Below are 16,633 nucleotides of genomic sequence, written 5' to 3'. Positions count from 1 at the left end.
TGAAAACCACTTAACTTTAGAGTTCTTGGAATATTCTGATGAAAATACCAAGAAAAGAATAGATTCTCTTTAAAGCAGCATTCTATATATACCCTATAATTATTTTGTGTGCTAATCTTTAAGAAGCCTATTCAGGAGTATAAATCTTATGCAAAAAGACCTCCCCTTTATTGTTACCCAAATTACAGATATCCAAGACACAGATGACGTGGACTCTATCCAGTTCTGCTGCTTCTTTTACAATATCACCTAAAAGTGAAAAACAGATGGTAAGCATTGTAAAATAGTTAAATATTTACTTGGATTTATAATCACATAAACTGATGATCTTTTTCTTACAATATTAATGGTGGCTCTAATCTTCTTTGTAGTTCATCACATGCATTTATGAAATTTCTCCAGACAGAAAGCACATCTATCAATAGGTGCAGCCAATAATATTCTTACATGCATTTCCTAGAATATTTACTTTTCTGTTTCCTTTTCTTTTTTACAGAGTAAAGCAAATCTACATATTTTCAAGGTCACAGACAAACATCTTAGATTTTTAAAGAAGTTTGAAGATTAGCTATCTTTTTTTATTTTCTTCTTTTTTTTTAAAGCAGCAGAAGCATAGACATTGATGTTATGACTGATACCTTCCTTTCAATAATTGTCAAACTGGGTAAAAGTATTTTTAATATACAATGAAAGGTATTTTTTCAATGTGAAAAAACAGGCCACAAGTTAATAATAACATGAATAATATTTGCTGGGTGGTAGTGGCGCACACCTTTAATCCCAGCACTCAGGAGGCAGAGGCAGGCAGATCTCTGTGAGTTTGAGGCCAGCCTGGTCTACAGTGCCAGGACAGGCTCCAAAGCTACACAGAGAAACCCTGTCTTGAAAACAAAGAGAAATAATATTTGTAGGAAAATGTAAAAAATGCTAGCAGTGAAATTTTTAGAAAAGACAAAAATAAGCAAATAATTAAGTGACTTATTTATACATAACATGCCTGGTCTAGCTGGAACCAATCTTAAACACTTTTTTTTTGGATTTTCGAGACAGGGTTTCTCCGTAGCTTTTGGCTCCTGTTCTGGAACTAGCTCTTGTAGTCCAGGCTGGCCTCGAACTAACAAAGATCCGCCTGCCTCTGCCTCCCGAGTGCTGGGATTAAAGGCGTGCGCCACCACCGCCTGGCTTAAACACTCTTCAATGGGGGCCCATTAAAGCAAATTTTGATTTGGTCACACTGTAGAATATTTTGTTGTTCCTGAGTAGAATATGGTAGCTCTTGCTTATTATAAAGGCATGAAAAATTTCCAAGTACTTTGGGGGAGCTGATTAAAAAACTGTGTCTATAGAATTCCAAAATACAACATCCCTTCATGATAAAGGTCTTGAGGAAAACCGGGATACAAGGAACATACCTAAACATAATAAAGGCAATATACAGCAAGCCAGCAGCTAACATCAAACTAAATGAAGAGAAACTCCCAGTGATCCCACTATAATCAGGAACAAGACAAGGTTGTCCACTCTCTCCATATCTATTCAATATAGTTCTTGAGATCCTAGCTAGAGCAATAAGACACCAAAAGGAGATCAAGGGGATACAAACCAGAAAAGAAGAACTCAAACTCTCATTATTTGCTGATGATATGATAGTTTACATAAGCAACCCCAAAAATTCTACCAAGGAACTTCCTTATGACTCATAAACATTTTCAGTAATGTAACAGGATACAAGATTAATTCAAAAAAGTCAGTAGCCCTCCTACACAGATGATAAAAGGGCTGAGAAAGAAATCAGAGAAACATCACTCTTCACAATATCTACAATTAGATAAATTTATTTCAGAGTAACTCTATGGAAGACTTGTATAACAGGAACTTTAAATCTTTGAAGAAAGAAATTGAAAAAGACACCATCAAGTGGAAAGATCTCCCATGCTCTTGGGTAGGCAGAATTAACATAGTAAAAATGGCAATCTTACCAAAAGCAATTTACAAATTCAATGCAATGCCCATCAAAAACTCAGCAAAATTCTTCACAGACCTCGAAAGAATAGTATTAAACTTCATATGGAAAAGCAAAAAACCCAGGATATCCAAAACAATCCTATACAATAAAGGAACTTCTAGAGGCATCACAATCTCTGACTTCAAACTCTACTACAGAGCTACAGCAATGAAAACAGTCTGGTATTGGCATAATAACAGACAGAACTGAATAGAAGACCCAAATATTAATCCACATAACTCTGAACACCCGATTTCTGACAAAAAAGCAAAAAATAGCAAATGGAAAAAAGAAAGCATATTTAACAAATGGTGCTGGCATAACTGGATATCAAAATGAAGAAGAATGAAAATAGACCCCATCTATAACCATGCACAAAACTCAGGTCCAAATGGATGAAAGACCTCAACATAAAGCCAGCCACATTGAACCTTATAGAAGAGAAAGTGGGAAATACACTTGAACTCATTGGCACAGGAGAGCACTTCCTAAATATAACACCAACAGCACAGACAATGAAAGAAACAATTAATAAATGAGACCTCCTGAAACTGAAAAGCTTCTGTAAAGCAAAGGACATGGTCAACAAGACAAAACGACAGCCTACAGAATGGGAAAAGATCTTCACTAACCCCACATCAGACAGAGGTCTGATCTCCAAAATATCCAAAGAACTCAAGAAATTGGTCATCAAAAGAACAAATTTATCCAATAAAAAATGGAGTATAGACCCAAACAGAGAATTCTCAACAGAGGAATCTAAAATGGCTGAAAGACACTTAAGGAAATACTCAACATTCTTAGTCATCAGAGAAATGCAAATCAAAACAACTCTGAGATTTCATCTTACACCTGAAAGAATGGCCAAGATCAAAAACACGGATGACAACTTATGCTGGAGAGGTTGTGGGGAACACTCCTGCATTGCTGGTGGGAATGCAAGCTGGTGGGAATGCAAGCTTGGTACAATGTCAGTGTGTCGATTTCTCAGAAAATTAGGGAACAACCTTCCTCAAGACCTAGTAATGACACTTTTGGATATATATCCAAAGGATTGTCAATCGTGCCACAAGGACATGTGCTCAACTATGTTCATAACAGCATTGTTTGTCATAGCCAGAATCTGGAAACAATCTAAATGCCCTTCAACCAAAGAGTGGATAAGAAAAATGTGGTATATTTACACATGGAGTACTACACAGCAGGAAAAAATGACATTTTGAATTTTGCAGGAAAATGGATGGAGCTAGAAAACATGATTTTGAGTGAGGTAACCCAGACCCAGAAAGACAATTATCATATCTACTTACTTATAGGTGGTTTTTAAACATAAAGCAAAGAAAACCAGCTTACAAACCACAATCCCAGAGAACTCAGACAACAATGCAGACACTAAGAAAGACTTACATAGATCTAATCTACATGGAAAGTAGAAAAAGACAAGATTTCCTGAGTAAATTGGGAGCATGGGGACCTTGGGGGATGGCTAAAGGGGGAGGGGATATGCAGGAAGGGGAGCAGAAAAAAATGTAGCGCTCAATAAAAAAACTATGTCTATAGAATTCAACTTATGTGCATTTATTTGATGGAAAAATTTAATCAGTAAACATGGCAAACAAGTGAGAAAGAATAGACATGGGAAGACAAGGGGAACTTTCACTTTTAAATAGGATTTTTCTGCAACTGTTAGAAATTTTAAATTATTACTGTGTATAGCCTTTGTGATTAAAAAAAGGGTAGTGTTTACAAGATGACAACAATGAGGCCGGGCGATGGTGGCACATGCCTTTAATCCCAGCACTCAGGAGGCAGAGGCAGGTGGATCTCTGTGAGTTTGAGACCAGCCTGGTCTACAAGAGCTAGTTCCAGGACAGGCTCCAAAGCTACAGAGAAACCCTGTCTCAAAACCTGTTCCCCCCTAAAATAGATGACAACAGTGTTATCCCATGAGCCACTGCTTTAGATGACGAAGCCTATTTGATCTCTTACATTAGAAGTGGGAAAGGAATGGGAAAGTTTGGAATTAGGCAAACTTTCAGATTCTAATCCTAGCTCTGTAATTCATGTTGGTGAGACACTGAGTTCCAGTGTAGTCACCCTTAAATAGGGGGTAGCAGTATTCAGTGTCAAGCTCTCTACGAGCATTAGTTAGTTGAAAGGCCAGGCACATTGTTCAACACAGAACGACACCAACACTATCATTTTTACTGCTGTGCCATAAAAAAAGTGATATCTCACTCACAATGAATAACTTTGCTTTTTTTCTCCTCTAGTGATCTGTGTCCTTCATGTCCAAATATTAACTACCTAGCAGACTGGTACCAGGCACTTTTCATGTGACCAAGCTAATGATGGCTGGGAGGATACTGGCACTAGTCATGAGCAGATAAGTGAGAACTCTGACCTACAATTGTATATCAATAATTGTATATGCATACACCAGAAAGTATGTGACAGGGTAGATATGACACGAAGGGAAAATATGAATACAGAAATATTTTCACTAGTTAGGGGATTTAAGACTACTGAAAGTCCAAGGGGTTGTAATATAGGAAATTATATTACAAATTAATTAATCATCTCTAAAATAGGAAAAAATCCTGAATCTCATAAATTTAGATACTGAAACTCAGTTTGTACAAGCAGGCATGCCAAGTGACATCATCAAGAAGACTTAATAAGATATGCTCCAAATCAACAGAGCTTCCAGAGTTTCATCAGTTTGGAGGAACCCACCAGAAACTTGCAATAAATGGCATTCTTAAATGCTCTCTCAACTGTATTATCCTGTTGCACTCAATGAAAATGACTAGAAGCTTTACCACTTGCTCAGGAAACAGAAACTACAACAGAATAAACAACCATCATTGCAAAGTTTTTTTTATTTTAATTTATTTATTTATTAAGGATTTCTGCCTCGTCCCCACAACCGCTTCCCATTTCCCTCCCCCTCCCCCAATCAAGTCCCCCCCCCTCATCTGCTCGAAGAGCAATCAGGGTTCCCTGACCTGTGGGAAGCCCAAGGACTGCCCACCTCTATCCAGGTCTCGTAAGGTGAGCATTCAAACTGCCTAGGCTCCCACAAAGCCAGTACGTGCAGTAGGATCAAAAACCCACTGCAATTGTTCTTGAATTCTCAGTATTCCTCATTGTCCGCTATGTTCAGCTAGTCCGGATTTATCCCATGCTTTTTCAGACCTAGGCCAGCTGGCCTTGGTGAGATCCCAATAGAACATCCCCATTGTCTTAGTGTGTGGGTGCACCCCTCGTGGTCCTGAGTTCCTTGCTCGTGCTCCGTCTCCTTCTGCTCCTGATTTGGACCTTGAGATTTCTGTCCGGTGCTCCCGTGTGGGTCTCTGTCTCTGTCTCCTTTCATCGCCTGATGAAGGTTAATATTCCTGAGGATGCCTATGTGTTTGTCTTTGGATTCACCTTATTTAGCTTCTCTAGGAACATGAATTATAGGCTCAATGTCCTTTATTTATGGCTAGAAACCAAATATGAGTGAGTACATCCCATGAGAAAGGGGTACACTCACCCATTGCTGGTGGGAATGCAAACTTGTGCAACCACTCTGGAAAGCAGTGTTTCGGTTTCTCAGGAAATTCGGGATCAACCTACCCCTGGATCCAGCAATACCACTCTTGGGAATATACCCAAGAGAGGCCCTATCATACAACAAAAGTATATGCTCAACTATGTTCATGGCAGCATTGTTTGTAATAGCCAGAACCTGGAAACAACCTAGATGCCCTTCAACGGAAGAATGGATGAAGAAAGTATGGAATATATACATATTAGAGTATTACTCAGCAGTAAAAAACAAGGACTTCTTGAATTTTGCATACAAATGGATGGAAATAGAAAACACTATCCTGAGTGAGGTAAGCCAGACCCAAAAAAACAGAGTTAAGTTTTTAAGCACAGAATGGAGAACTTGATATTGTAGGAAGAAGCATAAGTAGCTAGAGTTTCACTATTGGGCTCACATATAGTCTTAGCTGTCCTGAAGGAGCAGAATGAATAAATAGCACTTGAATAACCAAACATTTATGAGAAAACAATTATTCTGTAGAATTGCTAGCATATTATAATTTGAGGCAATTATACAGCAAAAGTATAAAGGACAAAAGGAAAGATTTACACTAATTCATGGACATACCCTGTCAGTCTGATGAAGTAATTATAACCAGAGAAGGGTTCTTTATGGCTCACTGAAATGGAAACAAGCTATTTAATTTATTTAAAAGACACAGTCACATTTAAGTCTTAGGGGGTACACTTAGCAAATGAGTTAAGGCTACAGTAGTTTAAATAATAACAATTGAGAAAAGGTGACGATTCTTTATAGTGTTTTTCTTTTCTGAACAAAAAGAACAGTTACCTGCAACTGCCTTGGGATCTGGCAGTTTTTCACAGCCAGGTGCTTCTAGTGGGTACACACAACTGTGATTCATGCAGGTCAAGAACGTGTCTATTTGAGATGTCCTCACATCCTCTGGAGAGTACATAGGTAGGAACGCAACATCAATTGCAATCTCATGGTTCAAACCTGTGAGTGAAAGATCACACATTGTTAAATGTTTAGTAGATTAGCATATTTTGCTAGTTTCAGTTTCCTGGTTTGATCATAATGTGTGTCTAATAGTTTAAGACCTGTAAAAACCTGTTTACCCACAGGGAACGAAACTCAAATTGATTTTGATAAGCTGTACCTTCTCACCAAGGTTGCCTGACAATCAAAAGACCCTTTACCATACCTCAGCTCTATACACTTTATCTCTGTATTAAGTTAAAGCATTAAAGAGCAGAATTTATGGGTTATAACATGATATAATATACTCATTTGTGAGATTTATTTAGATATGCCTCACTGTTATAGGTGACTATGTATGTTATAAACTTAAGGTAGGAATAAAGTATCTCATATATTTTCATTGCTTTGCAAATCAAAACTAGTTGAACATAAAAGCTCATTTGTAACTGTGTTAATAATAACTTTACATGGTATATTTAGACTTAAATTTTGTTTGAATTAAAAAATATTATTCTAATATTGAATACTTGTTTTCTCTGAAATGAAAGTGGTTAAGAGACTCAGGAAATCTGATTTTTAATCATGGCCTGCTTTCTGCTCAACTTGAATGCGAGACTTGAAGCCATATAATTTTTCTTTAGCTCTGAATTGAATAGGCAATCAAATAAATAAAAGAATGTTCTTTCTCCATTCCAGAAAGCTCAGGGAAAATTACTGCCAAATGGTAGTAAATTGGTTATCTTTATGGATCGAGTAACAACTACATTCTATCCTTCCTTTAAAATTCATAAATGCCTCATGTTTCATCTCTAAACCACCCTTGAAAACAGGTAAGATAACATTTATATAAAAATAGCACAGTTCTAATATTGATCCGATCTGGTGAGCAGAAGGACAAATTTGTGTTCCTTCTACCTTGCTTTTAGCTGACTCATAGGCAAAGCTAATAAAAAGTGACAATTACATATGAGTCAGATGAGAAGTACAGTCAATCTGCTTCAGTCTGTAGCATGTTAAAAAAAACATTCAGTCTCTGTGTTTCTTTATGGCTCTTTGTTTCTGTGGTTATTTTATGTGACTTATGGGAAATCTTGGCCTAAGTTTTATTTTCTAGATATGGAACAAAGTTTGGTAGTGTACCTGATGAGATCAAGCACCATTATCAAGAGAAAACCATCTGAAAGTCAGAGCTTTCATTATCCATGGATATTTATACCTTGTACTACATGCACGAATATTTACATTAGAGGAAACAGGAAGAAATGGACAGAAGGGAATAATGGTGAAAACAGCACTGGTAAAAGTTAGGACCAAGATCAACAAACACGAGTTAAAGGAAAGCTCCCTTAGTTCCCATTCTCATCACCCCCAAAATTTTTAAAGACTTACCGGTGTTGAGACGCCAACCAATCTGATCTTAATTTCATAATTAGTGCTTCCCTCATTTAGTTTGAGCCAAAGAGAAACCCCCCCCTTGGACTTGTGTCTGGCAGAGGGTGCTTATATATTTTAAGTCTAACTTCTAACTATATTTAATAAATACATTAAATTTTACACAAACACAGAGATAAATAAAGTCAATACATTAAATTAATAGTATTCAAGAATAAGAGAAAAGCAGTTCACCTACCTAGGATGGTTACTTCAAAATGGCCAAGGCTTCGAGCACTGGGAAATTCACTGAGTTTGGGGGGGTTTCCTTCTGAGGGTACATACTTTGCAGGTTGAGTATTAAACTGCTGGGCGAGAAACTTCCCATGCTCGGAAATAAATTTCCGCGGAATACTTTCAGGATAAACACGACTGTAGTATAGGTGGTCTCTCAAGCTGCACTTCTTGTCTCTCCACAGCTGACTCTCCCATCTGTCACTTGCTACTCTTCTGGACTTTCCTCTGGAACCAGCACTTGAACTTTCTTGACCTGTCGAAAGCACAATGGGACAAGCACAATGGGCCCATAGACTAGCTAAACCGAGACATTCATTACAGTACAGATTAAAGCGGAAGAGTTCAGCAGCTTTAAGATGAAAATTGAGTATCCAAAAGGTAATTCTTATTGAAGTAAGGAAAGAGGAGTCTGGAGTGATGGCTCAGTGGTTAAGAGCACTTGTTCTTGCAGAGGACCTAGGTTCAATTCCCAGTACTCACATAATGGTTTACAACAGTCCATAACCCCAGTCTCAGGGGATTCAGCACCCTCTTCTGACCTATGCAAGCACTAGGAACATGTGTGGTGTAACAACATACGTGCAGGCAAAACAACCATATACATAAAATAAAAAAATTTAAAATGTGCAAAAGTTTTGAAAAACATTCAGAAAAAATTAAATTTGCTTTCTAAATAAATTTTCCTCCAAAATTATGAGTGATGCAGTTTTCTCATTTGTTGGAATTGTGAAGATTTGTAACAATTTCTCCATTTCCCAAATACTCTTGAATAAACATGTTCCTTTTATTGTATGTAATTCAACCAAAGTGAAATCAAATTCATTACAACAGCAATATAGTAATATTCATCCATTTCTTTGTGTCAGTAGCTTCAACTGTCAATTTGATATAGCCCAGAGTCAGCTGAGAGCATCTCAAGTTGGGGACTGTCCAGATTAGGCTGTTCTGCAGCCATGTCTGTGAGAAATTACCATAACTGTAGGCAGTTGAATTCCTGGGCTGTAAGACAGTTTAGCAAGCCAAAGGAAGCGAGTCAATAAGCAGCGTTCCTTTATGGCCTCTCTTTCAGCTCCTGCCTCCTTTAGCTCCTGCCTTCTGGTTCCTGTCTTGAGTTCCTGCCTTTAGATTCCCACCATGATGGACTCTCACACACGTACATCAAATAAATCCCTTTGTCCCCCAAGTTGCTTTTGATTAGTGTTTTATCACAGCAACAGAGTAGCATACAGGTATCATTTGTATTTTTATAGAGTCTCATGTAGTCCAGGTTGGACTACTAACTCAGTATACAACTGAAACTTGCCTTGAACCTCTGGTCATTCTCCATTGGGCTCTTGAGGGGCTCTCAAAGGTTGGGGTTGTAGGTGTGTGCCAGGTAACTATGGAAATCATTCATTATTGGTAGAAACCATGTCCAAAATAAAACTTAATTTCTACTAAAAGTAATCTGAACAAATACTGTTTTTTGTTGAATAGCATTTCTCCTACAAAAATTTACATTTAGTGTGTATGATACTCCTTCTAGATACACATGGCTTATGATGAAGGAAAAGGGAAGTAAATTGAGATTAAATATCTCAGGATTTGTGCTGGTGAAATGGCTCTTTGGGCAATGGTGATTGCTGCTGAGCTTGACAATCTGAATTCAGTCTCCTAGGCCTCAACATGGTGTGAAGAGACAACTCTCACAAACTGTCCTCTGATTTCTACATGTGAGCTGTGGTGTGCACACATGTGTACACAATCAAATGTTAAAAGGAGGTCTCTATTATTATTCTTTGTTTTTGTGTATAATATATGCATGCATAGAGGGCCAGAAGTTGATGTTGAGTATTTTCCTATATTGCTCTCCACCTTATCTTTTGAGACAGGTTCTTTAACTGAACCTGAAACTTATTTATTGTCTGGACTGGCTGGCCAGCAACCTCCAGGTATCTTTCCTGCTCTGTCTCCACGGCAGTGGAATTACAGGTATGTTTTCTGCTTGTCTTTTTTTTTTTTTGGTTTTTTCAAGACAGGTTTCTCTGTGGTTTTGGAGCCTGTCCTGGAAATAGCTTTTGTAGACCAGGCTGGTCTCGAACTCACAGAGATCCGCCTGCCTCTGCCTCCCACCGCCTGGCTCTGCTTGTCTTTTTAAGTGGGTGCTAGGAATCTGAGCTCAGTTTGTCAGCCTTGCAGGACAAGTGCCTTGTTGAATGAGCCATTTCCTTAGGCCCCTATTTGTTTGCTACTAAGAAACCCGTTTATTATCGATGTGCAATGCAACTACTATGTTTGGTTTCTAAAGTAGAATATATGTTATCCCTCACACAGGATGAGAGATGTTCAACAGTTATTGTGTACCTGTTATACATCAGATATTGTGCTAAGAAATTTGGTACGACTAATATTTTGATTGAATAACACACCTTTGGGCATAAAGACATATTCATGCTAAAATCAGAACAGAAATTAGATGTAAAAATAAGACTCTCATGTTGTCAGTTCTACTAAGACAAGCTATGCGCAACTGCATTTTGAAATTAACCAAGTTTGCCAAGTTGCTTCTTTACAACTGTTTTGTGTCCTGTTGTCGATTCCTGTCCTAGCATAAGAAGCCTTGACGAGACAGAGCAACAAGGCTTTACCATGGTTAATACACCACTATTGGCATTTCAGATTTTATCCTCTATCAAAATCCATGCACCAAGCACAGTGCTTGGTTTTTTAAATTAGCTGGGCATCTACTGAAAAAAATGATTCATGTTAAAAGACAGCATCAGAAGGAAGGATATAGAAATTGAACACAAACTTCTGTTCATCAGGAATCTAAAACACTGCAGTGCCACAGGAGTTATTTTAAGTTCAAAATCAGGCTTATGGATGTTCCTATGGTGAGTATTGATAAGGAAATGGATAAATAAATGAAACACAAGAAAAAAAAAGGAATATACTCCAAGGAAACAGGCTTAAACAGAAGATTGAGAACTGATTTTACTTTTTAAATTCCCTCTAAATAAATCTTTTATTTAAACTAATAGAAGTATTTGGGACAACAGGAAGTACCTGAGCATAGTGGCACAGCCTATAATCTTAACATTTCAAAAACTGAAAGTCAGAGGCATGAGAATTGTGACTTAAGAGACACAGGCAGGCTGTGTTAGTGAGACACTGTCTTAAAGAAAAAGATGAAGAGCAGCAGTAACAGCAAGTAACTTACTCAATGACCCACACCATACTGGACATTCCCACAGCATGATTAAGTCATATAGTATCTTAATTTTTTAAAAATAAACACTTATCTTACTTTATGGAAAAAATTACATTATTGAACTTGTCAGGACTAAGTCATGAGCACACACCCACACACACCCATACCCTCCCCCCCCACAAAATGTATTACTAGAGACTATAAGGATAAATACATGTTTTACGAAAATTTCTCCTAAAACCATGCTTTATATTTTTATCTTAGCAATTTCAGATTATAATTTCCTACTTCAGTTATATATTCCTAACAAATGAATATCAAAGAAGTATAGGCAACACTCGCATTTACAGGTTGTGAATAACTACGTGTTCAAGAAAATTGGGAAAGAGACAAAATATATTCAGACTTCGCGTTTTTCTAAAAATGAGATGAAGAATCATAAACTAGACTTCTTTTATGTTTAGTTTGAGCACTACTAGAATTAACATACAAATACACATCTGTTTATCATGTGGAAAATGGAAGTACATGTCATTAAATAAATAAAAAAGTCCCTCCTGTGGGCTGGAGAGATGGCTCAATAGCTAAGAGCATGGCTACTCTTGAAGGGAACCGGGGTTCAGTTCCCAGAACCCACACAGCAGCTCACAAGTGACTGGAATTCCAGTCCTGAGGATCTGATGCAGACATCCATGCAGGCAAAACACCCATACACACAAAATAAAAATAATTTTAAATAAATAAATAAATAAAAATAAAAATAGCCATCCAGAGTGAGAGTGATAGCATAGGAGATAGGAAACATGTAAAAAATTAAAGTTCTTTAAATTTGTGTTCTTTGGTAGAGTTGACTTTGGAACTATGTTAATAATTAACCAAATGATAAAACAAGTATTATCTGAATATATTTAAAGAAACCAGTCCCTAGCATTAAGATAAAAGAAGTGAGCTTAAATATCTACCCAGTTTATAATAGAACCATTCAGAAAGGAATATTACAAGTTATCAAGCTATAATAGTGGGGTACACCATAAAAACAAAAGGAATTGCAAAAAAAAACCCACTCAGAACATTATTCTGGGCTTCTTAAATTTGCGGTTGGTGTTATAGTTTTGACATGTCCCCAAAAGGTTCAGGTGTTGAAAGCTTGCTTCCCAACTGGTGGGTCTATTCATTGAGAGGTGACTGAACAACGAGGACTCAGGTCTAACCAATGGATCTGGCCCTTGTTGCTTTTCAGATCTGCAAACCCTTGATGGCCTGGGAAGTTTCACGGGTATTCTTAAAGTAAACACAAAGATTTGCAGTTCTTGATTTGAGTGGTTTTATAGGGGTTTCTGGGTCATGAGAACAGGAAACCATTTTCACAGGTCACATCAGGCTTCTTATGGGAAAAGGAAGAGCAGAATCCGGATTCTAGCACTGGAATAGGTTTCCTTTATTTTTAATCTTGTATTTTAAAATTATTTGTTGATTCAAATTGGAAGTATACTTGTGAAATTACATTTTGTCTTAACACTAACTAAATACCTAATAGCCAATAAGGAAGCACTTTTTCTCACTCTGCCCTCTGTAAATGCTTAGAAACAACAGCTAGCCAAGCGTATATTCAAACCTATAATGCCTTGTCTGTAAATGCTAACTGCTACAGCTCTGTGGGGGAATGATCGATTTCATGTCTGCGGAAAGAATGTGCGAGAGGAGTCTGTAAACACGCTGAAAAAACCAATAGGAAAATTCTTCCATTTCCCCCCCCCCACCACTATCATACATCATGACGGTCATATGAAAAGTATAAGCATAAATGAAGAATGTCTGACTCACAAATCTGGCAGATTGTCACTAGTAATGGTAGTGATAACAAAAACAAAACAAAACTAAAACCAAACCAAACCAAAACAAACCACCAAAAGAAGCAAAACCGAACCAAAGCAACAGCAACAAGTCTACCCTACAACTGATCAGTTCTGGAGAATACTTGGGATGTGAATCATTATTTTGGAAACTGACAAAGAAAAACAGAAAGTACATTTTTCTTCTTAAGTAAATGAAATACATCCTATGACCATTTAGCACTAAGCATTTATCATCAGTACCTGACAACATTAAGAAACAAGGAAACTTTATAAGTGTTGAGTGTGTTAAATTGCCCCCACTAGGTAACAAGGAGCAAGGAAAAAAATTAGTTGGAGTAGGGAGAATAGAGTGGAAATGGTGTAAATACAGTATTCATATATGCAACTCCAAAAATGTTAATTAAGGAAAGAAAACATGTAATTATAAAGATTAGACAGAAATTGTCAGAAGCGACTGGGCAAGAAACCTGGACAACCAGAGTTCAGAGCAATCAAGAGAACACTTAGTCCAAACACAGAGAAACTGAAAACAGCGGGAAGCTTTATGGGCGCTAACTGGGCTGTGGACTGCCCCTCCCTAGCTACAGCAGGGTTCTTGAAGAAGGAAGCCAGGGTTCATTCTGTGTGGCCCTGGTCCAGTACACCTTACTCACAAATTATGTAGCTTTCTTCTTTTTGTTTTTCTTAGGCTGTGTGGGGGGAATTGGGTGTGTGAGCCCATGAGTGTGTTTGGAGGCCAAAGTTCAACATCAGCTAGCTTCCTCGATTGAGCTCCACCTTAGTTTTTTTTTAAATTTTATTAACTTTTTTTTCCACAGCAGCTATTTTGATAATATTCCCCGCCTCCCTTAACTCCTCCCAGAACACCTTTACCTTCTTAGTCACCTAACTTCATGTTTCTCTCTCAAAAACAAACACCACCACAAAAAGCAAGGGGGAAAAAGCCTTGAAAATTAATGTTTTGATGTACACCTTACTTTTCCAGACAGGATCTCTCACGAAACCTAGTCTACTGAGCTAGTTTGGTTGGCCAATGAGTTCGGGGTACCTAGCCATCACATGCCACCCTTTCCCACCACTGGGTTTCTTGTTGTGCACTGCCGTGCCTCACTTTTTAACCCCCTGGAGATGCGAACTCAGGTCTCCACACTTGAACAAACACTTTACTCACTGAGCCATTTTGCAGCCCAATTTAGATCTCTTCTAACCTGCCAGGGCATACCTGAAGTAAGTACCATACAAGAGTCCTGACCTCTGGTTTGGGTAACTTACTGAAGGCTTGAAAAGCAGTTGGTATACCTTGGGAACGCTGTGAAGCAGACAAAGCACCTGCAGAATTCTGGAGCAAGGGATGGGAACTGAGATGGAAAAGTCTAAGGTCACGGAGGAAAAGTCTAAGGTCATGGAGGATAAGTCAGCTTGAAATTTTGGTTTTGAAATTGGTGCATTCAAATCACACATGTATCCTAGGTCATTTGGAACAGGCTCTCTCTAAGTTACAAACTCAAAAAAGCTCTAAGAGCTTAACTTTCACTTGAGGTTGCTCCAAAGGCTCCGTGGAAGTCTAGCTAAGTCCTGAAGGAGGAGCACAGCCCAGAGCCAAACTGCTGAGGTAGGGGGAAGTGGTATTTCACTTTAGCTTCTGTTGCTCCAAGAAACGTCTGTCAGGACAATGGATGGACATAGTTAAGGAAAAGAGAATTCTGTAGCTACATACAATGAATTTCAACCAAGAACTGGAGGAAGTCACTAGACAAAGGGACATTCGTAGTTTTCAAAAATAAAAAAAAAGCAGCAAATCTTATGGGGAAGAAAAAGCTGATTTGCATAGTCACTGCATCATAATATTCTAATGTTCAGTTTATAGTAAGAAACCAAAGCCTTATAAAGAAGAAGGTGAATATAATGCATTCAAAGGACGAAAACAAGTGAACAGTCACTGACAAGACCCGGACACTGGAATTGTAGTAAAAGTATTTTTAAACAAATGGCTCAAATGTGCTTTAAAAATGAAAAATTGAAAAATTGTTTAATGGGCTAAATATAAAATAATAGCAATACAGGCAAAACTCAAAACCAAACCAGAGAAACAATACTTGAATCAATGGGAAAAAACCCACAATAATAAAAACTAAAATAATAATCCACGGGGAAAAACAATAACAGAATAGGAGAATTTACTCTAGGGCTTCAATGGTATTTCTGAGAAGGCAGAAAGGGAATCAACAAAATGGGAGGATGATTAAGGAGCAGAAATGAAAGGAAAGAAATGAAATGAAATGAAAGCAGAAATGAAAGTTAAAAAAAAAAACAGAGCCCAGAGAACTGGTGTGGCAACATGAAGCTGACCACCACTGATATTATCAGAGTTATAAAAGAAGAAAAGGAAGAATGAGTTCTTGAAGAAATAATGGCCCTAGATGATACAGATTATAACAAAATGGGTGAAAGGCACGCCAAAAGAAAGACACACAAAAGCAAGGGAGAGGCAGCCTGGCAAGGACAAAAACGTGCTCTGCAGCAGAGCCCTCATAAAAGCCCCACGGGGCCAAAAGGCAAAGTGGTGATTTCGAACACTGGGGAAAATGTTAAATAGGGATTCTATATGGAGCAAAACCTTACTTCAAGAATGAGTGCGAGATCAACACATTGTGAAGAGAGAATAGAAAATGAGGGATTTGGTTAGCACTCCATTTAACCTGCAAGGACTGCTAAAGGCATCAGGTGGACGCAAAAGGACACAGAGCTGTACAGAACCTTGATGATATATCAAGAATAAAGACCTTGGGTAAAATTACTTTCATTGACAAATAGCAAAGTTCACATTGCTGTGTTTTTAGTTCTTAACTCTGGTTGTTAATTTTCTATATGAAACCAATCACGTTTGATATGTACAAGATATAATTAAAAGCTGGGCAGTGGTGGTGCACCCCTTTAATCCCAGTACTCGGGAGGAGCAGAAAGGAAAGGAATAACAGGAAGATCTCTGTGAGTTTGAGGCCAGCCTGGTCTACAAGAGCTAGTTCCAGGACAGGCTCCAAAGCTACAGAGAAACCTTTTCTGAATAACCAAAACCAAAACAAACAAACAAAAACAACCACGAAAAAGAAAGAAAAAAGAAAAATGACATAATTTAATGTCAGGGAACACATAATGCACATAAATATAATCTGTGATGACAAAAATATAAATAGTGGGGGATAGGAAAATATGTATGGAGCACAGTCTTTTTTTAAATTATTTCTTTTTATTTTATGCACATTGGTGGTTTTTTTTTCTTTCAAAGATTTATTTATTATGTATACAGAATTTCTTCCATGTGTGCCTGCAGGCCAGAAGACGGCACCAGATCTCATTATAGATGGCTGTGAGCCACC

The 16,633-nt window shown here is 37.8% G+C and overlaps 1 protein-coding gene across 1 annotated transcript in view; it reads right to left on the bottom strand.

Moving 5' to 3' along the window:
• Positions 1–127: 127 nt before the first annotated feature.
• The window catches only part of LOC121437254 (RPA-related protein RADX-like), an 80,723-nt gene continuing 64,217 nt past the window's right edge, over positions 128–16,633 (bottom strand). Inside the window, exons 12-14 of the mRNA XM_041637117.1 lie at positions 8,173–8,457; positions 6,390–6,557; positions 128–249 (exon numbers count right to left, since the gene is read on the bottom strand). Coding sequence (XP_041493051.1) covers positions 128–249; positions 6,390–6,557; positions 8,173–8,457 — 575 coding nt within the window. The remainder of the gene's footprint in view (positions 250–6,389; positions 6,558–8,172; positions 8,458–16,633) is intronic.

Source organism: Microtus oregoni, unplaced genomic scaffold, assembly GCF_018167655.1.
Source record: "Microtus oregoni isolate MIOR12 unplaced genomic scaffold, Mior012 000050F_ref0000143, whole genome shotgun sequence".
In the NCBI taxonomy this organism is placed as follows: domain Eukaryota; kingdom Metazoa; phylum Chordata; class Mammalia; order Rodentia; family Cricetidae; genus Microtus; species Microtus oregoni.
The sequence above is the reverse complement of the archived record's forward strand: the minus strand, read 5'-3'. Positions and strand labels throughout refer to the sequence as shown.